At 33.2% G+C, this 23,411-nt stretch overlaps 1 protein-coding gene across 2 annotated transcripts; it reads left to right on the top strand.

Moving 5' to 3' along the window:
- The first annotated feature begins 3,515 nt into the window (after positions 1-3,515).
- On the top strand, positions 3,516-21,798 carry LOC133668001 (putative DUF21 domain-containing protein At3g13070, chloroplastic). 2 transcript variants are annotated; one of them, XM_062087733.1, is made up of 14 exons: positions 3,518-4,273; positions 5,255-5,352; positions 5,451-5,544; positions 6,078-6,155; positions 6,306-6,409; positions 7,033-7,114; positions 7,568-7,707; positions 7,789-7,867; positions 7,979-8,042; positions 11,567-11,658; positions 17,471-17,536; positions 18,900-19,016; positions 20,473-20,652; positions 21,396-21,798. In XM_062087733.1, exons 1-14 carry the CDS (start codon positions 3,728-3,730, stop codon positions 21,657-21,659), a joined length of 2,004 nt encoding a protein of 667 aa, XP_061943717.1. In that variant the 5' UTR covers positions 3,518-3,727; the 3' UTR covers positions 21,660-21,798. The 2 variants fall into 2 exon arrangements, with proteins under 2 accessions (XP_061943723.1, XP_061943717.1); XM_062087739.1 differs by lacking the exon at positions 17,471-17,536 and having other exon boundaries at positions 3,516-4,273.
- Positions 21,799-23,411: the final 1,613 nt, after the last annotated feature.

Consider the following 23,411-nt stretch of genomic DNA (forward strand, 5'->3'; position numbering starts at 1 on the left):
TAACTCCTGGTCCGTTTTGGATTTTTCAGCTAAATTCCGCCTGGAACGTTCCGGTTTCATTCCACATGTTCCGTTTCGCTCTTGAAAAGCCATTGAATCAAATTGAACCTTGTTCAATTTAATTAATTAAATCACCCAATTATAAAAAGCTCTTTTTCATTACTATTTTCAATAACAAGATATTGATAATAATATTGAAAATTATTATTACTATTTTCATTAACAATGATATTAATTTTTTAAAATTAGATTTATCACTAATATATATGATTTATATTCATGTTTTTTTTTCATATTTATACTTTGTAGGAATTTGAGCAAAACAAAGGATGATTTATATTCCATTGGCTTTGATAACATTGACCTAACTTTATATTTAAAATATTTGTGTTAAGACATTTTACTTTCATAATATTTTGATATTTTGTTTAAGTTGAATTACTTTAAGTTAAAGATCCATTTAATCTTGACTATTTAGAAATATTTTAAATTTTAAAATTATATTTGTTTGGCATTGTGTTTGTAATGCATAATTTATAATTAATTTATCTTGAATTTGAATTATGAATTATGTTTGTTATATATATATGAACATCCCCGAAACGGCACGCCGAAACACTCTAAAACTGAAACATTTCGTTCCAATTGAAAAAACAAAACACCTACCGGAATGGAATTGACAACCTTGCATAAAGCCTTTAAACTTTTTTCGGCAAGCATTGACCAAATAGTTTCCTCCACCAGATTATGCACACACACACACACACACACACACACACATATATATATATATATAGCATAAAAACTCCTAGATGTAAATCGAAAAACTTATGTATGCATCTAACTAAATAACCTAATAACCATTGTGTAAAGTAATGGGAAAAACAATCATCAACAATAAACAAAAATAAAATTGAGATAACCAAGTGAAAAATGAAAATCAAGATATCTTACATCGCAACATGGGTAATTTACATGGTCATGTTTAATAAATTCTTTTATCAAAATAAATTTATAATAGAAACCGACACACACATAAAATTTATTGAACAATAATTATATATATAAAAAATAATGCAAGGTTGCACATAACAAATAAAAATTGTTGAATAATAATTAAAAAAAAACAATGTAAGGCTGCAAATATGAAAAATCTTATAAAAAAATTAATATTAAAAAAATTAATCTATATAAAATTAAAAAAAAAAAACCATGTCAGACCCAATCACTTTAGATCTAGCAATCATGCTAGACCCATATAAAATTTATTGAATAATAATTATAAAAAAACAATGCATGACTACATATAACACATAAAAATTCATAAAAAATAATTAAAAAAACAATGCAAGGTTGCACCTATGAAAAATTCTATAAAAAAATCAATATTAAAAAAAGCATACCTACCTTTCTAAAAACTAAACACACCCAATATCATTTAAAAATAAGCACAATCTAATTAAAATATTTTATGTATTCATCTATATATTTGGACCCAATGTATAAATTAAATATGATATGTACCTCAAACACTCACTTTAGAAGGTAAATTTTTTCTCCAAGAAAAAGCAACCTAAGAGCACCTAAAACCTTAAAACTTTCTTGGGCATGCATTGACCAAATAGTTTCCTCCACCAGATTTTGCGCGCGCGCACACACACAAACACCATAAAAACTCTTAGATGTAAATCGAAAAATTTATGCACGCATCTAATTAAACAACTCAATAATCATTGTGTAAAGTAATGAAAAAAAACATCAACAATAAACAAAAATGAAATTGAGAAAACCAAGCAAAAAATAAAGATAAAGATATCTAACATCGCAACACAAGTAATTTAACTAGTTATGTTTAATAAATTTCTCTATCAAAATAAATTTGTAATAGAAAAACACATAAAATTTATAATAGAAACCGACACACACATAAAATTTATTGAACAATAATTATATATAAAAATAGAATGCAAGGTTGCACATAACATATAAAATATATTGAACAATAATTAAAAAAACAATGCAAAACTACACATATGAAAATTTTTATAGAAAATCAATAGTAAAAAAAAATTTAATCTACATAAAATTAAGAAAAAAAACCATGTCAAACCCAAGCATATGAGCCCATATGATATTTACAATAAAACCATATGGAACCGACAAAAACACAACATACAACCTTGTTTTTATTGAAATTCAAGGGTAGTTTCATATTTGAACTGTTTTAATAAAAGGATAAGACGAAGAAGCCCCTCAATACATGTATATTCCTCCTTTAGGGGCATGGTTGTATCTTCACTGTTTTTTTTTGAAAAGACAAAAGAAACCCCAGCACAAAGGTTAAAATTTTGTGCCATGAAAGGCAAATCAATATCTATATTGTAGCCTAAAAAACCTAAATGGACTATTTTGTCCCCAATCATTCTTTTAATTCCAAATATATCTCATGGAAAATACAATTTTACCCCCAACTGCATGCTTAAAAGGTTTATTTGGCAATGACAATACCATCATTCCACTACTTTATTTGGCAATGATAATAATTACACTGCTTTATTTGGCAATGATAATACTATCATTACACACTGCTCTAATCCATAATAATATGTGTCTAGACAAACAATGAAAGAAACATTGAGCTTTTTTAATTTTTGTTATAATATAATGCTAAATAATTCCTTGTGGCTTGGATTTGTTATTGTTAGATCTACCTCGCAACATAGTGTGGCCATAAAACTATTATACTCTATGCTAAAAACAATGAGAATGACTCAACCTCCTTCATTACCATAGTGCCACCTTCTCCTCTCTCTGCTATCTTTTTTTCACTTTGCTTTTTATTTTTCTTTCTTTTATTTTTTTCTAATTTCATTATTTAATATTATATTTTTATTTAATTTTTTTATTTTTTAATTTAACCCTTCAATATTTGGTTAATTTTGAATTAATATTTATACTTTACTTTTTATGAAGTTATCACAATTTAAAATAAACGTTTCAATATTTGGTTTGTGCTCGATTTTGCGAGTATTGTTTTTGGTATCATAATTATGTAAAAAATAATTTAATAAATTTTTTTATTAAATCTAGTGAAATCCTGACGGGTTACGCCATGAACCACGACCCAATATATATTATTTTAATATTAAAAAAAGCATCTTCATGAGATTTTATTAAAATTAAATCATATTTTTTATTTATTATTCAAATTATATTTAAATTTATCAAGTTGGCTCAATCACATCAAAATAATTTTATATAGTTTACTTTTAAATTTATGCTAAATAAGAAGATAAATAGATAGATTTCAAGACTGTCCTAGCCCTAATCTAGTTTAATAGGAATACCACGTAATTTGTTATGAATTAATATTTTTTTACGTCCAATCCGCATGTAGCCAGACAAATAGACTAGCTGTGCCACAACGTAAGTAGTTAAGGGGCAAAACCGACATTAAACCACATAACAAGGGGCAAATCCAGTCATTTCATCTTCCACGCCGCTCGCTCAAGCAAAATCTCTTCGATGCCAACCAAAAATTGACGCAACCCAAAAGCCCACGCCACCTCCACGGGTCCACCAACACCAAACAATTTTTAAATTTCTTTTCATCTGAATATATCAAAATCTCCCTTCCAATAAAAATGAAACCACCAAATTCTTAGTTTTGATGCCAGCTGAATTTAACTTCGAAATTTTGGGTTTTGAGTGAGGTTGTTTCTTACTTATGGTAATGGAGATTGCATTTGAGTCATCAATTCTGGGTCGACCCATATTCATTTCTGGCACCAAAACCTCTTCTTTCTTGCATTACAATCGGGTTTCGAAGATACCCTTTAAGGTTTCCCAAAAGAGTTATCAATACCCACCTCGTATTTCATCAAAACTTACCGATTTTAGACCTTACTGTAGTTCAATTTTGCCAAGAAATCGTTCAAAATCATCTCGCAATGTTAGCACTGATCTGGGTACTGATCAAAATGTGAACATGGAGTTAATAAAAGTGCTGTTGAAAAGGGGTGTTGTTTTTGGTGCAATGGTTTGTGGGGTTTTGGTTTTTGGGTGCAGGAGGGTGCTTGCATCTGAGGGTGTGGTTAATGCGGGGTATGGAGTTATTGGGCAGAGTATATTGTTGTTGAGGACTGCTTGGCCTAAAATCTCGCAGCTCCTTAGAGTTTTTAAAGAGCAAGGTTTGATATTGGCTGCGCTTTTGGGACTGTCTGCATTTTTTTCCATGGCTGAGACTTCCATAACCACGTTATGGCCATGGAAGGTATGCATTTCTAGCTCAATAACTTGATTGGTTTTTTGATGTTTAGAATTGTTATTGATGTTAACTGCATGATTTCTATGTTTAAACTGTGCGTTTGTGTTTTGTTATGAGAACAAGTCCTATCACGGTAAAGACACGGGAAATGAAATGATGGCCTTAAGAATGAATTTTACATAAACTTCTTGCATGATAAATGTAACAATTGGTTTAAATAAGCATCAAGTGATTTGTTTGGCATAAGAAGAGTAGCTGCCACATCAGTTTCTCAAATTTTTTTGTGAGTAGCCTTGCTTGAAAAACATGTATGGTTTTGCTGAAGAGCTTATAAAAATTAGAAGAAATGATCAGGCTGATTCTTATGACCTCATTTACTGAGTTAATTTATTTTGGTTTATGGAGGGCAGTTTTCGTATTGCCTCTATTGTGTGGCCAAAATAAGAAGGGATGTCACTAAGAAGTCTTAGAAAGTGATGTAGATGGCAAACAAAGCCACTTTTATGATTAACTTATCATGCCTACCATCTGTTAGGACGTAAGGGTGTTTGACAACTTGTTGAAGTGAAGAGAGAATCAAGCTTTTCATAGATATAGTGGCAAATATAATATTCTGTCCATGTCTATCCTGACTCTAAATTTGAAAGTATTGTCACTTTGCATTGTTTATCGAACAATATTCTTGATGAACATGATGATCATCAATAGATTGCAACACCCAAGATAGAGTTCGCATTAATCAAATCTATTAGTAGGAATTGACATGTACTTTATATTCAAATTGTAATTCTAACCTGCACTTCTAATTCAAATCTTGTGCTGCCATTTTCCAATTACTAGAGGTCTTAATACTAATATCTTTTGTAGTTTCTTACATTAAGAAATTCTGCTGGCTTCTTATGACCAAGTACACCACCTTTCTCTCACTGTTACAGGTGTGAACAATAATTTTTTAATCTAATTTGTCCTCTGACATAAATCTATCAGGTGCGTGAGTTGGCGGAAAAAGAGTCTGATGACGGGGTCTTCAAAATGCTCCGCAGTGATGTTACTCGTTTTCTGACGACTATTCTTATCGGCACAACGTACTACCATTCTAACCATTATTATCATGGCTAGTTCCAGCTATTCTTTTCATGTTGAAAAAAAATAAATTCTTATTCAAGTCTATTTATGCGATCAGTGTTGTTAATATTGGAGCAACTGCATTGGTAACGGAGGCAGCCACAGCTATATTTGGTGAAGCTGGTGTTAGTGCAGCCACTGGCGTAATGACTGTATGTATAAGTCCCTCCCATGAACACCCCCCCCCCCCACACACACACACTCATGTCAATTAGAGTGTCTAATGGTCCACCATAATTTTACTTGGTAAGTGGAGTGATGGTGCATAAATTAAATGTACCTGCACTTGCTTGTGTATGAAGTTTCTCTACCTTCTATGTGTAGTGTAAGGTGGTTGAGATGAATGAGGAGGAATTTGAAGTTCAATTAGTGAATAAGAGACTTTGCTATGTCTAAGGGTGCTTCTACACTGTTCTATGCTTGTTTATGCTCTCAGCACATGTTATTTAATCTTTATTATTAAAACTATAGTTTAAAAGAGTGAATGACTTGTTGAAAGGAAATTACAAGCTTTGGCCAATTTAGTGGAATGCTAATAAGATATCGAAGGTTTGATGAAGTGATTGGTATTTAGCTTGTTCTTGTAGTTCAACAATATTCGAAGGCATATACACTTGTGCAATGCAAAATTTTTTCCATTAATCTGTTTTTCTTCTTCTTCTCCTCCTCGTCTTAATGTCTCTAGGTTGCCATATTGCTTCTTACTGAGATCACTCCAAAAAGTATAGCTGTACACAATGCCACTGAGGTTGCTAGGTTTGTGGTAAGTGAGCTTATACTATCTTGCTAGAACCTTTCCTACTCTCTTTTCATTCCTTGCTTTGTGGAGCTATGCAGCTGTTATTTTCTTCAGCTGATCTAACTGCTATTTTTTTCAAGTGTCTCTGGCTAATGTTGTTTGTAATGCCTCTAGGTTAGGCCAGTGGCGTGGCTTTCTTTAGTATTATATCCTGTTGGAAGAGTTGTCACATATCTGTCAATGGGAATGCTGAAGATGCTTGGTTTAAAAGGAAGAAGGTGAAAATATAATAACCTTATTTTTTCTTTTTTTGTAACTTCCAATTCTTGCATGTTGCCTTCATTGTATTTTTCATTGCTCTGTTTCATTTACCTTGCATTATGTGGTTTTTGACAAGGTTCATATTTTTCTTTTCAGTTTTTGACTTTCTAACTTAACAACCTAAATGATGTTAACTTCCATTTTAAAGTGAAAAGTATTGATAATTCTCATTGTTGGGCATTCTTCTACATTTACAATTGACATTTCATTATCATGTAGAAAGTCAACATATGTTTTTTTTTTTTCCATTTCATTCCTTAGAATGTTTACAATTGCGATATTATATCCGTCTTGTGATTCAAAATGTTATATAATGATATTTTCCTCCTTTTACCATGAAACAACATTTGAAGAATCTAATTGTTCCATTCATATACCCTTTTTAGAGTCTGTCACCTCCTTTTTATTTTCAGTTCAATGGTCAGTTTATAAATCCTAGACCATTACATGTTTATCTTCTCTTTCTATTTTCCTCTTATAATGTAATGGTTTTTCCTTCAGTTTTTTTTTTAATGGATTTTTAGTTAGCATTTCCTCATTTCTTCTCACCTTTTTTGTTTTCTTTTCTTTTTTTAATCAGCGAACCATATGTTACAGAAGATGAGTTGAAGCTGATGTTGCGAGGGGCAGAATTGAGTGGGGCAATTGAGGAGGAGGAACAGGTAATGCAGTGGCTAACTGTGGTTTTATTTCTATGGGTGATTTGAGGGAGCGATTACTATTTTGTTATGATGGAGTTGTACATTAATAAAATTTTGAGATTTAGTGAGAAATAGTGAATCATAGATGACATTAACAGTTACAGGCTCTTTGATGGTAAATTTTCATTAATAAAGCAGCACTAATTATTTTCGAATTAAATTCTAGGTATAGGACACTTTCTTTGCATGAAAGATACAATCAAACCTGAACAGAAAGATTTTTCTATTCTATTGAAGTTCGTCAATGGATAGTACTTCCACTTCTGCCTGATAGCTGCCTGAATTTTTTCATTTTGCTGAAAACCGACTGAAATAAGAGTGTGTTATGACTATCATTTCAGAAAGTCTCCCTAGGAATCCATTAAAATGGTTGGATTCTGCAGTTAACAAGCTCATAGTTTTGTTTTAACACAGGATATGATTGAGAATGTGCTAGAAATTAAGGATACACATGTTAGAGAGGTCATGACACCTCTTGTTGATGTAGTTGCAATTGATGCCAGTGGGACTCTTGTGGATTTTCATGAGTTGTGGGTGACTCATCAATATTCAAGGTCAAAATCTGAATACTTGCAGTAAGTTATTTGTTTTTTCAGCATGCTAAAAGTTTCATGGACATATTTTGTACTTTGTAGGGTGCCAGTTTTTGAGCAGCGCGTGGATAATATCGTGGGTATTGCCTATGCAATGGATCTGCTGGATTATGTTCAGAAGGTGATGCAATTTGCTCCCATTCCTCCCACTTAAAAAGCGCTGTCACTTTGTTTATTTATTGTATCTAAAAATCTCATGGTGTTCAGAACTATAATCTATTTGATTTTGAAGGGTGAGCTGCTAGAAAGGACAACTGTGGGAGACATGGCTCACAAACCAACATATTTTGTGCCTGGTAATTATTAAGTTGCATGTCTATTTATGGTTGATCGGTGAAATTCTTAATTATATGTTTTGTGCATGATTGCTTCTCTACTCGCTATATTAGGATTGGGTGGCGCAACAAATAGAATGGATAAAAGTTAGGGTACTCAAGCCTTAATGTTATAGCCCTAAATACTATAGGGGAACAGAGAAAATATTTGGTATTTTATAAAAAGTTTGAATGGTCTAAATGTTCAAAAAAATAAACTAGACATTTCTATTTATACTAGTTCTAGATCTAAAATCCTTTACAAGAAAGAATTTCTAATTAAAACTTACCTAACTAGTAGAATTCATCTAGCATTAGGATTTCTAACTAGTGAAATACTAATTAAATTAAAAGTCCTAATCTAAATAGTAAAAAGAATCCAAATAAAACAAGATAAATAAAGACAATCCCGCACAATAGCTTTCAAGCCTTATTTGAAGATTTTTCTGATATCTAATCATCATGAAATTTTAACCCAATAGAAAATAGGACCATTAAAATCTGTTGTCAAAATTTAGCTGGATCCAATAGTCGGATTAAAAAATTTGTTTGTTTTACCAAACTGCATCTTGGACTCTTAACTATCAATGAAATAATGCAATAAACATTATTAGGCTTGCAATATTGAATAAAGTTCCCCATGTCAATCTTGAGTTATCTATGTACTTCTGAAAAACTCACCCTTGAGCTATCTATCAAGAATCAAACTCTTTCACTCCAGAGGAACAAATATTTTGAATATAGCATTATAGCCAACATATTTATAAAGTAGCATGTCTTTGACTTGTGAACTTCATAATTTAATTTATGGTGTGTACATGCTAAAGAAAAATTCATATTTAATGTTATACTTTTCATTCCTATAAAGTCCACTTGTAGTTCATTCACACATTCTTTTTCTTCAAACTTGATCGACTTTGAATATAAAGAAACTTCAAGATAATCTTTCATAATATCTTTAGGAGAATTGTCATAAATTACCATGTCCTTGTTTGTAAGATCTTCATTCATGATTGAAGATCATTGTTTGCCAGTCTTCTCCAATTTAAGGTCAAAAGTTTGAAATTGTTAGCATCCATTTTGGTCACGTTATCTTCAACATGATTAGATAACATGATTATATAACTTTGAAAGTTTGGTGATTTGAAATGTTTCTTTCACCAAACTCCTCCACATAGACAAGTGGTTGTTTAGGTGTAATTTCAGGAATAAGTCCAAGGTAAGGTTGGCCCCGAGGTATATCTCCAAGCACATTCTTCTCCTCTGGGATTCCTATTTGCGTCTTCCATTAGCCAAATTAGATCTATTATGGCTTGATCCAAGTGATCAAATCTCTGCTCCCAATAATCTAGTTTCTGCTTATAAGCCCGCACACCATCCTAGAGGGCCTACACTCATACATTGCGGAATGAGTTGCTACCACTTCGTCCATCAAAGAGGCCAATCTATTTTGATATCAATAGATGTGGCAAATTACGTGATAAAAGCTAAGGTTACCAAGCTCTAAGGTTACAACCTTAATCTCAAATATTTTATTAAAAGTCTGAATAGTCTTAATGTTATAAAAAATAAACTAGACATTCCTATTTATACAAGTTCTAGACAAAATCCTTTACAGGAAGTGATTTCTAATTAAAACTTACTTAACTAATAGAATATATCCAACATTAAGATTCATAACTAGTAAAATACTAATTAAATTAAAAGTCCTAATCTAAATAGGAAAAACAAATTCAAATACAATAAGTTAAATAAAGACAATCCCGCATAGTAATTTTCGAGCCTTATATGAAGACCTTTCTGATTTCCTATCATTATGAAATTTTAACACAATTGAAAATAAGGCCTTCAAAATATTCTGTCAAAACTTCAGCTTGATTAAATAATTAAATTAAGTTATGCTCGTTTTACTAAATTGCATTTTGATCACTTTTTAAACTTCTCAAAACCTAAAAACCTTAACTATTAATGAAGTAATGCAATTAACATTATTAGGTTAAGAATATTGAAAAAAGTTCACTGATAAATATTAAGGTTCTGACTTGCTAATTTAATAAGCCTAATCACAAGAGATGTTCGGGCCTAAAAAAAAGGACAAGTCTAGGCGATCAATTATACTTTTGCTCAATGTTTTTTTTCCCACCCAGGTCTGGTTTTTAATTATTAATATGGCCTAACAATTCTTTTGATTTTTAAACCTAATTTATTTTTGGATTATTATTCCAAATTATTTGAAATACTAACGTTCTTTATATCCTCTTATTTATTTGAGATGAAAAACCACTTTTGTGTTTGAAGTTTTCTTTCTTTATCCTATTTCATCATAATGTGTGTACTCAAAGAATTGAAAAGATGTTCCATGTGTACAATGATCTGAACTAATATGGTATATAAGCATACCCTCTAAAATACTTTAAATTAATCCAAGTGCGCATCCAATCCCCAAACCCTATACCATGATCCAAATGTTCCATGTTTCTGGTAAATATGCAAATCGCTAGGTTTTTTTTTTTGCTACGGGAAGACTGCCTTGATATTGCAATTTGCTCTGATGAGTCCATGATCGAGTTTTTGGTATCTTATTGCTTAGATATGCTGGCTTCCCCCATAGGTTCTTTATTTCTACATGTCATATTTTTTATATTGGCTCGGACTTGCAACTTGATAGGCCTTATTAAAAGCAACTCTAGAGGTCTGGAAGTGACCTTGATGAGAAGAAAAGGATATTGAATGGCCAAGAGAAGAATGATCAATTTAACTTAAGTTGGTCACAAATTGGCTAATTTTATCCTTGATCTCTGCTGTCAATAGGTTCAACTAGTTATGAGATGATATGGCATTGGAATGTATAATTTCTTCCTAACTTTGGTGCACTCTGGTTAGTTTTATATGGCAATTTGGTTCCTTTACACTGGATAGGGACCCAAAAACAAAAAAAAAAAAGTGTTAAAAAACAGTTGAAGATGGAATTTTTTTTGCTAAGACGCTGACTTAGGCAAAGACAGTATTTGCACTTGCATCAAAAGAATCAGAAGCTGATAAATCTAAGTATTGAAGCGATATCAAGTATATCCCTAGTGCATCTTTTAATCTGATTCTAATCAATAACTTTATTATGCATCTCTAGTTTTTATTGAAGATGTCAATATTCTTATATATTACCATCAAATTGCTCTAAATATTGCTTGGTAGGTCTAATTTCAATTCACAACCTCTATAGTTAACAGGTCTACTGATTTTGTCACCTTGTATTATCAGTATTGCATATGACCGTTTAGCTTCTAAATCCTTGTTTTGCCTTGAAAAAAGTACTGCTGGTTTTTTTTTCCAGTGTATTGTTGTGATCTGAAGGATTATCAAATATTATAAAATACCACTGAAAGGTCACTCTGATGTCTTTTTTTACATATTGCTTACATCTGTTTTGCAGGTTTGACTTTTAAGCTTTACTGAATACAATTATGTTGACCTATATTGTACTTACAATTATGTTATTCATTTTGCAGATTCAATGTCAGTCTGGAATCTTCTTAGAGAGTTCCGCATCAGAAAGGTCCACATGGCTGTTGTTCTTAATGAATATGGTGGAACAGTAGGAGTATGTACAAAACCTCAAGTCTCTATTCTGTTTAATTTTACAAAGTCTCTTGCCTTTGGGTGTTTAAAAGGATTGCATGGCCACTAAATGTTTTAGAAAACACAATGTGATCATTCAGGCTAGCTATTCATAGTAATCCTTTCTTTGCATAATAAATGGCCACATGTTAGAAAACACATTTTAAAATATTCACAATTTATAATTATAATACAAATTAGAAATATATTTTTTTCTCAGCTTGTATATGATATAAAATGGGGCATTTGTTTTGCATAAAATATTTTCTATTCATAAAATGTTCTACATGTAAAATGTTTTTCACTAACAAATTTTATGGTATTTGGTAAGCAATGATGTGAAAAGTACGATGTGACAATAATAAAAGAGAATTTGTGAAATGTTTTCTTGAGCTCTTTCACTAAGAGAATTACAATATATATGCATTAAGAATGATCAAATCCCTTAATTCTAGGGTCTACTATAGTAAACATAATCAGATCCTTTAATTGTAGGCCTATTATAGGAAGGATTACAGTAAGAATATATAGAACAATAATGAAAATCTTAGAGAGATAATCAAGGGATATACAACTATGAAAGAAACTAAATAAGGAAAGAATAATATATTGACACCCCCTTTCAAATTGATGCGGGTAAGTCTATCAGCATCAATTTGCTATTGAGAAACTTGTGTCGTTGGCGTGTCAAAGCTTTCGTAAAGACATCAACTATTCGAAGATCAGTAATAAGATGAGGAAGAGTGATAACACCTCGAGTAAAGGCCTCTCTAATGTAATGATAGTCCACCTTTATGTGCTTTATGCGTTCATGATATACCGGATTCACAACTATTTGAATGGCACTAGTATTATCACCATGAAGTGGAGTAGGATCAATTGGAGGAAATTCAAGTTCAGAAATAAGACCACGTAACCACAATTTTAGAACGAGCTGCAGACATGGCTCTATACTCAGCCTCTGTGGAAGATTTAGAGATAATCTTGCTTCTGACACTTCCAAGAAATCAAAGCATCTCTAAGAAAAATGCACCAGCCTGTGGTAGACTGCCTAGTATCCGGGCAGCCAGCCCTATCTGCATCACTATATGCAGTCAATGAGATCTTGGATATATTTATGTTGATTTAAGAACAAACCATGATCGCTAGAGTGAACTTCCAGCCCCAAAAAATATGTGAGATGCCCAAGATCTTTAATTTGAAATGTACTATGCAACATATGTTGAATCTTAGTGATTAGCCCATTGTCATTACCAGTGATGATAATATCATCAACATAGACTAAGAGAAAGACCATACCAGTGGTTGTCTTGTAAAAGAAGAGTGATGAATCATATTGACTTTGTGTGAAGGAGAAGGTGAGAAGAGTGTTGCGAAACTTCTCAAACCAGGCTCTAGGTGCTTGCGCTTCAACCCATACAAAGAGCGTCTTAGCTTGGAAACTTCATTAGAAGCCATCTTGGACATACCAGGTGGAGGTTTCATATAAATCTCCTCCTTAAGGTTCCCATTGAAGAAGGCATTTTTTACATCCATCTGATGTAAATGTCAAGCTTTAGAGGCTGCAATAGCAAGAATTGTTCTCATCATGGTCATTTTAGCAACTTGTGTGAATGTTTCTTCATAGTCGAGGCCATATTCTTGTTTATTGCCAAGAGCAACCAAGCGAGCTTTGTATCTATCTAAAGAGCCACCAGAATTGAGTTTCATAGTATAGACCCACTTACTACCAATGGGCTTAACATGTGGAGGACAAGAAACAATGTCCCAAGTATGATTTGCCTCAAGTGCTTGAAGTTCTGCTTCCATTGCTTGTTGCCAACACTCATGTTCTATAGCCTGTTTATAACTAGTGGGAATGGAAATAGAAGACAAAGTAGTAGACATAGCCACAGGGGTTGAAAGACCATACTGTTCAGGAGGTTTGTGAGGTGTAGAGCTTCTACAAAGAGGAGGTGGATCATAGGAATTGGTTAGAACTGGATCAGATGCTGCAGGAAGATGTGAAGGAACCTCAGTGAGACTTGTAGAAGGATCATATGCAAGAGGAGTGCGTTTACAATAAACATAACCTAGTGTAAACTTTTGTATTGGTGTTGGCAACTCAGGAAAATGTGGTAAAACAGATAGAGAAGGAAATTTTGAAGTCTGTTGTTGCGAAAGAAGGGCTAATTTTTTTTTTAAATGACATTAGGTTCCAGCATATCTTAGAGACACGAGTTCGACAGGCATGTGGATCATAGCAAAGAAATCCTTTTTGGGTTCCAGCATATCCTAAGAAAGCACACTTGACAGATTGGGCAGTAAGTTTATTTCTCTCACGTGCAGGAAGGTGAACAAAACAAATACATCCAAAAATATGAAGATTGGAATAAGTTTGTGCTTGTCCAAACAAGCGAAAGTAGGGAGAATCATTGTTCAAGTTGGGAGATGGTAATCTAGTAATCAAATAAACAGCAGTAGACAAAGCTTCACATAAAAAATGAGAAGGAACACATGACTCAATTAGAAGAGTTCGAACAACATCAAGAAGATGACGATTCTTTCTTTCAGCCACACCATTTTGTTGTGGGGTGAAAGGACAAGAACGTTGTGATATGATCCCATGACTTTGAAGAAAAAATTGAAATTCATTTGACATATATTCACCACCTGAATCAGATTGCAAAATTTTGATTTTGACAGAAAATTGTGTTTCAACTAAGGCAAGAAGAGCTTTAAACACAGAGAATACCTCACTTTTAGACCGAAGAAAATATACCCAAGTGAGTGAAATCATCGATAAATGTAACGAAATATCTGTAATGTTTATGAGAAATTACTGGTGCAATACCCCATACATCAGTATGTACGAGTTCAAAAGGTTTGGTGGTGCGGGTTTTATGCAATGGAAAAGGAATCGTTTTGCTTTTACCAAGTTTGCAAGATGCACAATCAACAATATCATTATCAGAAGTCAAATTTTTATTTCCAAGTAAACCAGATTTAAGCAAGACTCAAAGTACATGAGAATTAGACAGGAGAGGGAGATAGAAGCAAAGGGAATAGACGTCCAACTTTAGGTCCCTTCGCAATCATTTTCCCTGACACTTGATCTTGCACAAGATAACCAGAATTTGAAAAATGAACATCACTATTGTTGTCAACTAAATTGCCAAGAGACATAAGATTAGTGGACAACTTAGGAGACACAAAAACAATATTCAAAAGGGTTGAAATATCACCAACAACTGTTATAGGCAAGGGATTACCATCCGCAGTACAAATCTGAAGATCACCTTTATATTTTTGAACATTATTTAAAGGTAAGGCAATGTTGGTCATGTGATTGGAAGCAGCAGAATCAAAATACCAAGGCTTAGGAATAGAATTTCTGTTACCTGAAAGGCATAAATTAGAAAGGGCAGAAACTATCATTTGTTAGACCATTTTAGGAGTAATAGAAGACTGACCAGTACTAGGAGCATTCGAGGGACCAACCGAAATAATTGGCAGTTTCAGATTTCTTTGGAGGCCGGATGGAACAATCTTTGATGATATGCCCTGTTTTCTTACAATAATTGTAGAATTTTTTAGAACAATTAGTGGCAATGTGCCTAAATCCTTTGCAACTATAGCACTGGACATTAATCATATCTCTGCCTCATTTAGACATCCCTTGAGCAGCGTAGGCAACAGAAATTGGAGTAGAATTTTGAGCTTTCTGCTCCAAGACAGCCTGTGTAACGATCCGTTGTTCTTCCCCGAGAAGCTCTCCTACACAAATATCCAATAAAGGAACCAGTTCTCTATTCATCAGGTTGGACCTGATTGCTTCAAATTCCCCCTTTAACTTCATTAAAAACTGGTCATGCTTGCTAGTCTCATGCACACTTTGAATAGCAATGAGTCCTTCAGGAGGTACACTTGCATACACAATATCGGTGTACTTAGCCCAAAGATTTGCAAAGGAAGAATAAAACTCTTGTATTGACATACTGCCCTAACTAAGTTGACGTAACTCAAGTTTCAATTGGAACCTTCGTGCTGTATTGCTTTGGTTGTAAATGTTCTTTACGTAATCCCACATTTCTCTAGAGGACTTATAAGGCTTGAGATTGAGAAGTATTGAGGATTGCATACTTCCAAGGATAATCTGAGCATCCTTCACCTCCCATTTCACATATTTCTCCTTCTCCTTCTCATTGTTAGGTGCAGAATTTGTCCTAGCAATATGACCCCATAATTCCTTTCCCTTGACAAAAATTTGAAATTAGAATGTCCAGGCAGAATAGTTCTTGCCATTCAATCAACAAGAAAATGTTTAGATCGTTTCAAAGACATGATTTAACCAGAAACAAGAACTAAAAGGATCAGGTCCAAGAAAAACAGAATAGAAGAACACGAGAAAAAAAGGAACAAAGCACTAAGATCTTGGAGCTAGACAAGGAACCAGACACAAGATGAAATGATTTCAGAGTTTTGGCTTTGATACCATGACATAATAATAAAAGAGAATTTGTGAAATGTTTTCCTGAGCTCTTTCACTAAGAGAATTACAATATATATACATCAAGAATGATTAAATCCCTTAATTCTAGGGTCTAATATAGTAAACATAATCAGATCCTCTAATCTCAAGCCTATTATAGGAAGGATTACAGCAAGAATATATAGAACAATAATGAAAATCTTAGAGAGATAATCAAGGGATATACAACTATGAAAGAAATTAAATAAGAAAAGAAGAATATATTGACACGATGGTGGTGATGACGGCGGGTTGATGGTGGTGGTGAAGGTTTTGTTGGTAGTGGCAGTAATGATGATGAATGTGGGATAGGGGTGGTAGATGATATCATGAGTTAGATTACTATCTATAAAATATTCTTTCAAAACTTTATGTGTATTTTTTAACAAATGAATGAAGTTATAGGTTGAACATAAAATATTTTGTGTTGACCAAATTTCTTGTAAATATTTTATGCAAAACAAACATAACAAAATTAGAAAAACATTTTCTTGTAAAAAATTTTATGCAAAAGAAACATCCCTAAAAAAATAAATTTTAATTTTTGAATTGTGTTTTTTAACATGTAATGACCACTTATTTGGGACTGAGGGAGTAATTATTAGGTTCTTTATGTGGTAATTTTTCTTTTGGTAGAATACAGGGCTGTAGGTCCAAAAACATTAAAGATTGCATAGATACTAGATTGTATGTGGTAATTTGAAAGTTATAATTTTGAGGGATTCTTTATGAAATACAAGATGCTGCAATTTTGGTTCCAATTCTTTCAGGAATTTGATTTTTGAGGGATATATATGTTAGGAGAAATATGCTTTCATGCTTATGGCCCCAAATAACTGAACAAGAAACAACTTGGAACTAGCAAGGTTATTCAAATAGTACATGCTCTCTCTCTCTCTCTCTCTTCTGTTTTGGGGTTGGGTATATCCAAACTTACGACGGGCATTTGTTGACCCTTTTGAACATTGAAATACCATATCATAGTCAAATCAAAAGGCACAATGTTAGAAAACCAAATGAATCTTGATCCATGAGAAGCATTGAAAGTCACTGATCTGGTTGTATTTTCAACCTGATAATTTTTTAAGACATGGTTTGTAATGTCTGTTAAACATGGCGTCCACATTAGCTCTTCTTTAGTTGAACACCCAACTGAAGTCTCATATCTTTTGTTTATTTCCTGTTTGTTGAAGTTTCAAATATATGTAATGCTCGATATGCTCATAATGTATTCAATTTGATGTCAGTATAATAATAGTATACTCTTTTTGTGTCAACAAAGCAGATAGTAACCCTGGAAGATGTTGTCGAAGAGATTGTAGGTGAAATCTTCGACGAAAATGATTCAAAAGTAAGCTGAAAATCAAAAAAAAGAAAAATGCATCTTTAATAACTTCCTATAACATGTTCATTTCTTTTTCTCAGTGGTTGTGTTCATGTTTTTTATAGATAGATTTCCTTGTGAGATCAGAAATTTATTGTAACATTATTGGAATTGGAATGGCCACTGAAATTTGGTATAATTCTTTTCTGTGCAGTGTAATTTTACTTTGATGGCTGAAATAGACAAGAGTTAGTTCTGTTGATATATCTTCTGTCTTTGTTAGCTGTTTTCTGTGCTATCTATTCTAAGGCCCGGATCTCCTCTCACTGAGAGCTTCTAATAAGGCCTAAAATTAACATCTGCTAGATGTTTCCTGTCTAACTTTGTAGTTTGCAACATGGAGTTGTGCAGCAAGAGTAACATTCCCCCTTTTCAGCCTTTAATGGTTGAATTATGCCCAAAATTGTTCTTTTCCTGGGATGCTGATTAATGAATTGCACAGGGCATATAAATAAACAAGCAAGCAAATAAATAAAACGCAAGCTACCAGTGAGCAGATAAAACGAAACCGTCTTTCTTTTATTTTGTGAAAATCATAATGGTCCTAGAAGAAATATTTCTTGTCTTGATTTGTTGATGATACATGGCAACCTGAATTCCTTGTAAATCAGTGCCTTCTGGATGTTTCATCAGATTCTATGCATATTCAAAACTTGACTGCTTAGAAACGGGGAAAAGTTACCAATACAATTATGTGATGATGAAAAACATAGGAAGTTTTGATATGAGCCCCAATGCAACAGTTCTAGTGGACTTTTTATGGATCTGTCTGTAAACTGAAGATGTCTTGTGGTGATTGTGATGTGTATTAAAGCTGTCTTTGGCTGTGATGATTTAGTTTACGTGCACGTGCACAAAGTATCACAGTAATTCATAGGTTTAGGGTACTGGCATCACCTGCAATGTACCAGTACTAGGTTGAGCATTGCCCTGCCATGGACTGATTTATTCTACATCCCAGGGTGTATCTACTGGTAATCTGAACATCAGATTTACTGTTACCAGTTACTGAAACATAATTTTGATAATTGAAGTCAAAGGTAGATTTCTTGTATGGCAAATAAAGTATGAGACGTTATGATGATAAATAAATAAAATTAAATGCAGTTTTGATCTGAATATATGTCATTATAATGTAGTTGCAGTTACCATCAATCTACTTAACTATGAGGTTGATATTATTCTCATGAACCAGCACACCAAGAAATGGTAGATAATTTTGGAAACTGAAGATACCAGTAGCACTTCTGTATGCATCTATGATTGGTGCCGGTGTGAAGGCAGATATTTGGCACCTTATTTTACTGATGTACTGCCTCTTGTTTGGCAGGAAGAGATTGAGAAGAAAACTGGCTACATTGTGATGCGAGCAGAGGGAATATACGACGTTGATGCAAACACATCTATTGATCAACTCTCTGAGGATCTAAATGTCAAAATGCCAGAGGTATAATTTAATTGTTGGTTTGAGATTGAGCAGTACATTATTATGTTAATGTTTAAGTACCTAAAGAAATGATGCCTGGTATGCTATGGAAGCACAAATACTTCATAATCTCTCCTTGATCATAAGAGGCTTGTCCTTGTGCTTAAACTTACCTGCTAAAATCTGATGTGTCTGATATATATATATAAGATTATTTTCCTTTGGTGTTTGGATATTCAGATATACTTGGTGTGAATGCTTGGAGATATACTTAGGATATGCCTGATATATTTCAAACATTTCGGGTTGCATGTAATTTGATTTTTTTTATCAGCTAACAGTTGGAAAGGGTAGGCATTTTTTAATTATTATTTTTGTTGATATCTATATTTTCTTTGTTGGAGATGCATATTATTTGAAGGTAATTTGAAAAGGCTTAGTAACTAGCATTGATTTTTTGCAACTATCATAGTGGTAGCAGAATGTTTTAGTTTTCTATTACCAACTTGAATTTTCCATGATAGAACTTCCAGAAAGATGAGAAGTGATATCCACATTCCACTCTAACTTCTTGCAATATAGTATATTTCCTTACCTTATTTGTAAAATATATTTTACTTGTCAATAATCTTCATCTATGCATGGTTTGTTATTTAGTTGTCAAATTAATTATGTTAGTGTATGCAAATTTTTTTTGAACAAGAATGTATTCCCTTTGTATGATCCCATATTTAGAATTTCCATAATCATAACTGGTATGTAGGTTGCTTAAGAGCTCATGTCATGAGAAAATATAGTACAGTATGAAAGCGGCATTGCTTGAATGATATCCCAAATAGAAAATGAAATTGTTATCTGAAGGATGTATCCCATTGTATTATATATTTATATCGTATAATTTGTAGAATTAATACCGTATACAATTTATAGGATTAATAACTGGTATACTGAGCATTGCCTAAGACCTCATGTAATGAAAAGGCTAGTCCTGTAAAAAATGTGTCATTGCTTGAATGATCTTTCAAATAGAAAATGTTTAACTCAGGAAAAAGAGCCCTAGCCTGCAACTTTTCCAGGGTGGAAATCTATAGCTATTGCTGTTTTCTTGGCTTGTTACCTATGAATACCTGCTCTATATTTGTTTGGAAATGTAGTCTATTGTATGAGATCTTGACCACTTATCAGACAAATACTTGGATTCACTGTTTGAGGATGGGTTGTCTCATACTTAAATTAGGTATCGGGTTCATCAGCATACCATTAGTTGAGGAATCTATACATAATCCAGTTTTGTCTACTGGTTACAATTTCTCTGCAGCATGATGCCCATGGTTTCTTCATGAGAGCTTGATATGTTTTTAGGAGATCTCTTTGCTCTATTGTTGAAATGGTAATAGTACTAGATTGTATGTTCTAAACAAGCGTTCATTAATTCATAAATCTGTGTTTTCATTTATCTTCTCTTTCTTTTCTACAGGGCCATCAGTACGAGACAGTTTCGGGTTTTATATGCGAGGCATTTGGATATATCCCAAGGACAGGTGAGACCATTAAAGTGGTGCTTGAAAAGGAAACTCAAGAAGATGTGGATGAGCATACTGAAGGCAAGTCTGACAGACAAGAACTAAAGGAAAAGCATCAAATATATAAACTTGAGGTCAGATTTGGATTCCATGCAACTTGTCTTTTCTGTGAAAGCTACAGTGCATAAACTAGTGTTCATAGATTTATTTGTTATATGCATCAACTTAAGCTTATTCCACCTGATCAAGTTTGTTAGCTATCTTGCATTGTGAACCCCCACTCTAGCTTAGCATAAAAGCTTGACATAATCTCTCTTACAACAAGCTTATCCCTTGTTGTCATTGAATATCATTCTCTGGTTTTACAAGTGTCACAGCGAGATTCAAAATTGATATCCAGAATTAAAAAAAGAAAACCTAACAATCTCTAGAGATGGCATTTCCTCGTACTGCTGCAATTCGAGTTGCTTGCTATATGAAAGCTACTCGACAATGCTGGATGGGAGTTCATAATTGTTACAGAAAAAGCAATTTAAGTGTCTGCTGATCATTTTAATGTTAACTTTTCTTGGATGAGAAATTCATGTTTTCCTTGCTGTTAGTTAAATTACTTTCTTGAATTTCACTTCAGTGTTTGGTATATCTGTTGGATTGATGAGGTACAGTTTTTGTTATAGTTGGACTAGAGATATACAAAATTTCCACAGTTGCAGCAGCCATAATTTGTTTTTCAGGAGCTATGAATGATAGCATTTGTTAATTTTATGTTGTTGCTTGTTTTCCCTAAATTTGACAACATTGATGCCAACGAAGGCTATACTTTGATTAGCTATTATATCATTTACTGAACAATACCCTTAACGTGTCCTTGTTGCAGATATTAGCTGGAAATGCCAGAAAGGTCAGTGCTGTTCGGTTTGAACAGATAAACAATGGTGAGGCACTATTGGAGGCCAACGAAGTAACTCGCTTGGTACCCAGGATCATGAAGAGAAAATGGAGCAGTGATGAAGAGTCCGATGGTAGTGATTATGATGAAGATGATGAAGATTCATTCCAGAAGAGACCAGAGCATAGTCTTTCCGATTCGAATGTAATTGCTGAACATGAAGAGGACAATGAGAGTCCCAGTGGACAGTAGTTTACATCTTTTTTTTTTTCCTCTCTGATTTTTACAGCTCCATGAAATGGTTTGAGAAACAGAACAGGGACACAAGAGAGACTAACATTGTAAAATTTTTTCACAGATGAAGTGAGGTATCTACATCTGATTCATCAAAGTTATAAGTTAGATTCATGACACTGTCTGTGGAGCATAAATTGGCCATAACTGGAGTCGTGTTGACCAGGAGATCATTATGCTCGGTCTGCATGGCTGGCTGGAAGGAAAGACAGTCTTGGATTTGCTGCCTAGGTGGAAGGGTTAACTCAGAGTGTAACAACTTTGATGACTCATAGGCCATGGCTGACTGCACATGGTCTGCTTCGGAGAACAACTTTAAGAGCTCCCTCTGCTGCCTCATTTCCTTTGCTCTCTCTAACTGTCTGAATCTCTCCTGCAATAGAGCAATTGAGGAATGAATGATGGCGGGATCACAGCTTTGCCTGCCCATTGAAGGTTAACTAGTAATCTCTTGATGAGAAAGTGCTGTTGTGAGGTCGTGGGAATTTTCTAATCCTATTTATAGAGCGTGTGTGTGTGTGTTTTAAGATTATGATGCATTTAACATGAGCCTATAAAAGAGATTCTTACTGACGTAAAAGGAGTAGCAGCGTCGGCAGTTGAGCTACAAAGTCCAACAAGACAGTGCTATGTGGCCAACCTAAGGAGTCTGGACTGGTAGAGTTGAAAGGTGGCAAAAGCACTTCTTGTGGAGAAAGGGCTGGGAAAAAAAATCCAAATGATGATGGATGGTAGTCTTTGGAAAGGCTTTTGTAGTGGGAATAAAAGGGTGGGCGATACAGTGTCGGCTTGCCTCGACGAGAGCTGCTATGGCTTTGGAGAAAATGCCGCCTCCTTTGGGGGGATCTTTGTAGCTTTGAACATTCTGTTTTCAACTTTTTGAGGTGCGGAAGGAAAGTGAAAGCACAGGACAGTGTTTGCCGCATGGAATAGCTTTTGACGTTGATGCTATCTTGATTGATTGAAGCCTTTTATTGGAAGGAGCGAAAGTAGACCCACCGAGGGCGGCATGCAAAACCTCAATTTCGAGTTTTTTTTATATATATATATATAAAATAATTCGTCCAAAAAAAAAAACTCGACCATAAAAAATAATTAAAACAATAGTCTGTTTTCAGTAATATATATATTTTTAATCAATTCTCTTTGATTGGTTTTTTTTTTAAAATAATAAGTTATCAAAACAACTGATTATAATATTTTATTCTAATTTTTTTTATAATTATTAATTAATATAAAGAATCCTATTGAAATTTAAATTGATTATAATATTTAATTTGATGACAGTTAATTATTTTCATGGATAATTATCATAATTAGAATCATTTTTATTAATAACTATTGAGAATCAAATGATACTAGTAAATAAGATATTTTGATTTGTAGAGAATAAATATTATTTAAAGTTACTTTTAAAAAATCTCCTCCGTTTCAATAATTCTCCTTATTTCTGTCTTTGTCTTGTTGGATCCTTTCGCATAATAAATCAAAACGACCCGTATTTCCTCATTATTGGATAAGTGGGCTCATTTTTTTAGGAATAGCCTGCTTTTTAGTCTATAGCTGGGAGACCACTTTTCTGTGTTTGCAGTTATTTTTATTTAAAAATATATTTAAATTATTTTTTTATTTTTAAAAAATTATTTTAATATTAATATATTAAAAAAATAATAATTTAAAGCTGGAAAAAAAAATCAAAACACAGTTGGA

Source organism: Populus nigra, chromosome 1 (assembly GCF_951802175.1).
Source record: "Populus nigra chromosome 1, ddPopNigr1.1, whole genome shotgun sequence".
In the NCBI taxonomy this organism is placed as follows: domain Eukaryota; kingdom Viridiplantae; phylum Streptophyta; class Magnoliopsida; order Malpighiales; family Salicaceae; genus Populus; species Populus nigra.

Coding starts and splice junctions, on each gene's coding strand:
- LOC133668001 (XM_062087733.1), top strand. CDS start 3,728: ATGGTAATGGAGATTGCATTTGAGTCATCAATTCTGGGTCGACCCATA. Junction 4,274..5,254: donor CCACGTTATGGCCATGGAAG/GTATGCATTTCT, acceptor TAAATCTATCAG/GTGCGTGAGTTGGCGGAAAA. Junction 7,708..7,788: donor GTGACTCATCAATATTCAAG/GTCAAAATCTGA, acceptor TGTACTTTGTAG/GGTGCCAGTTTTTGAGCAGC.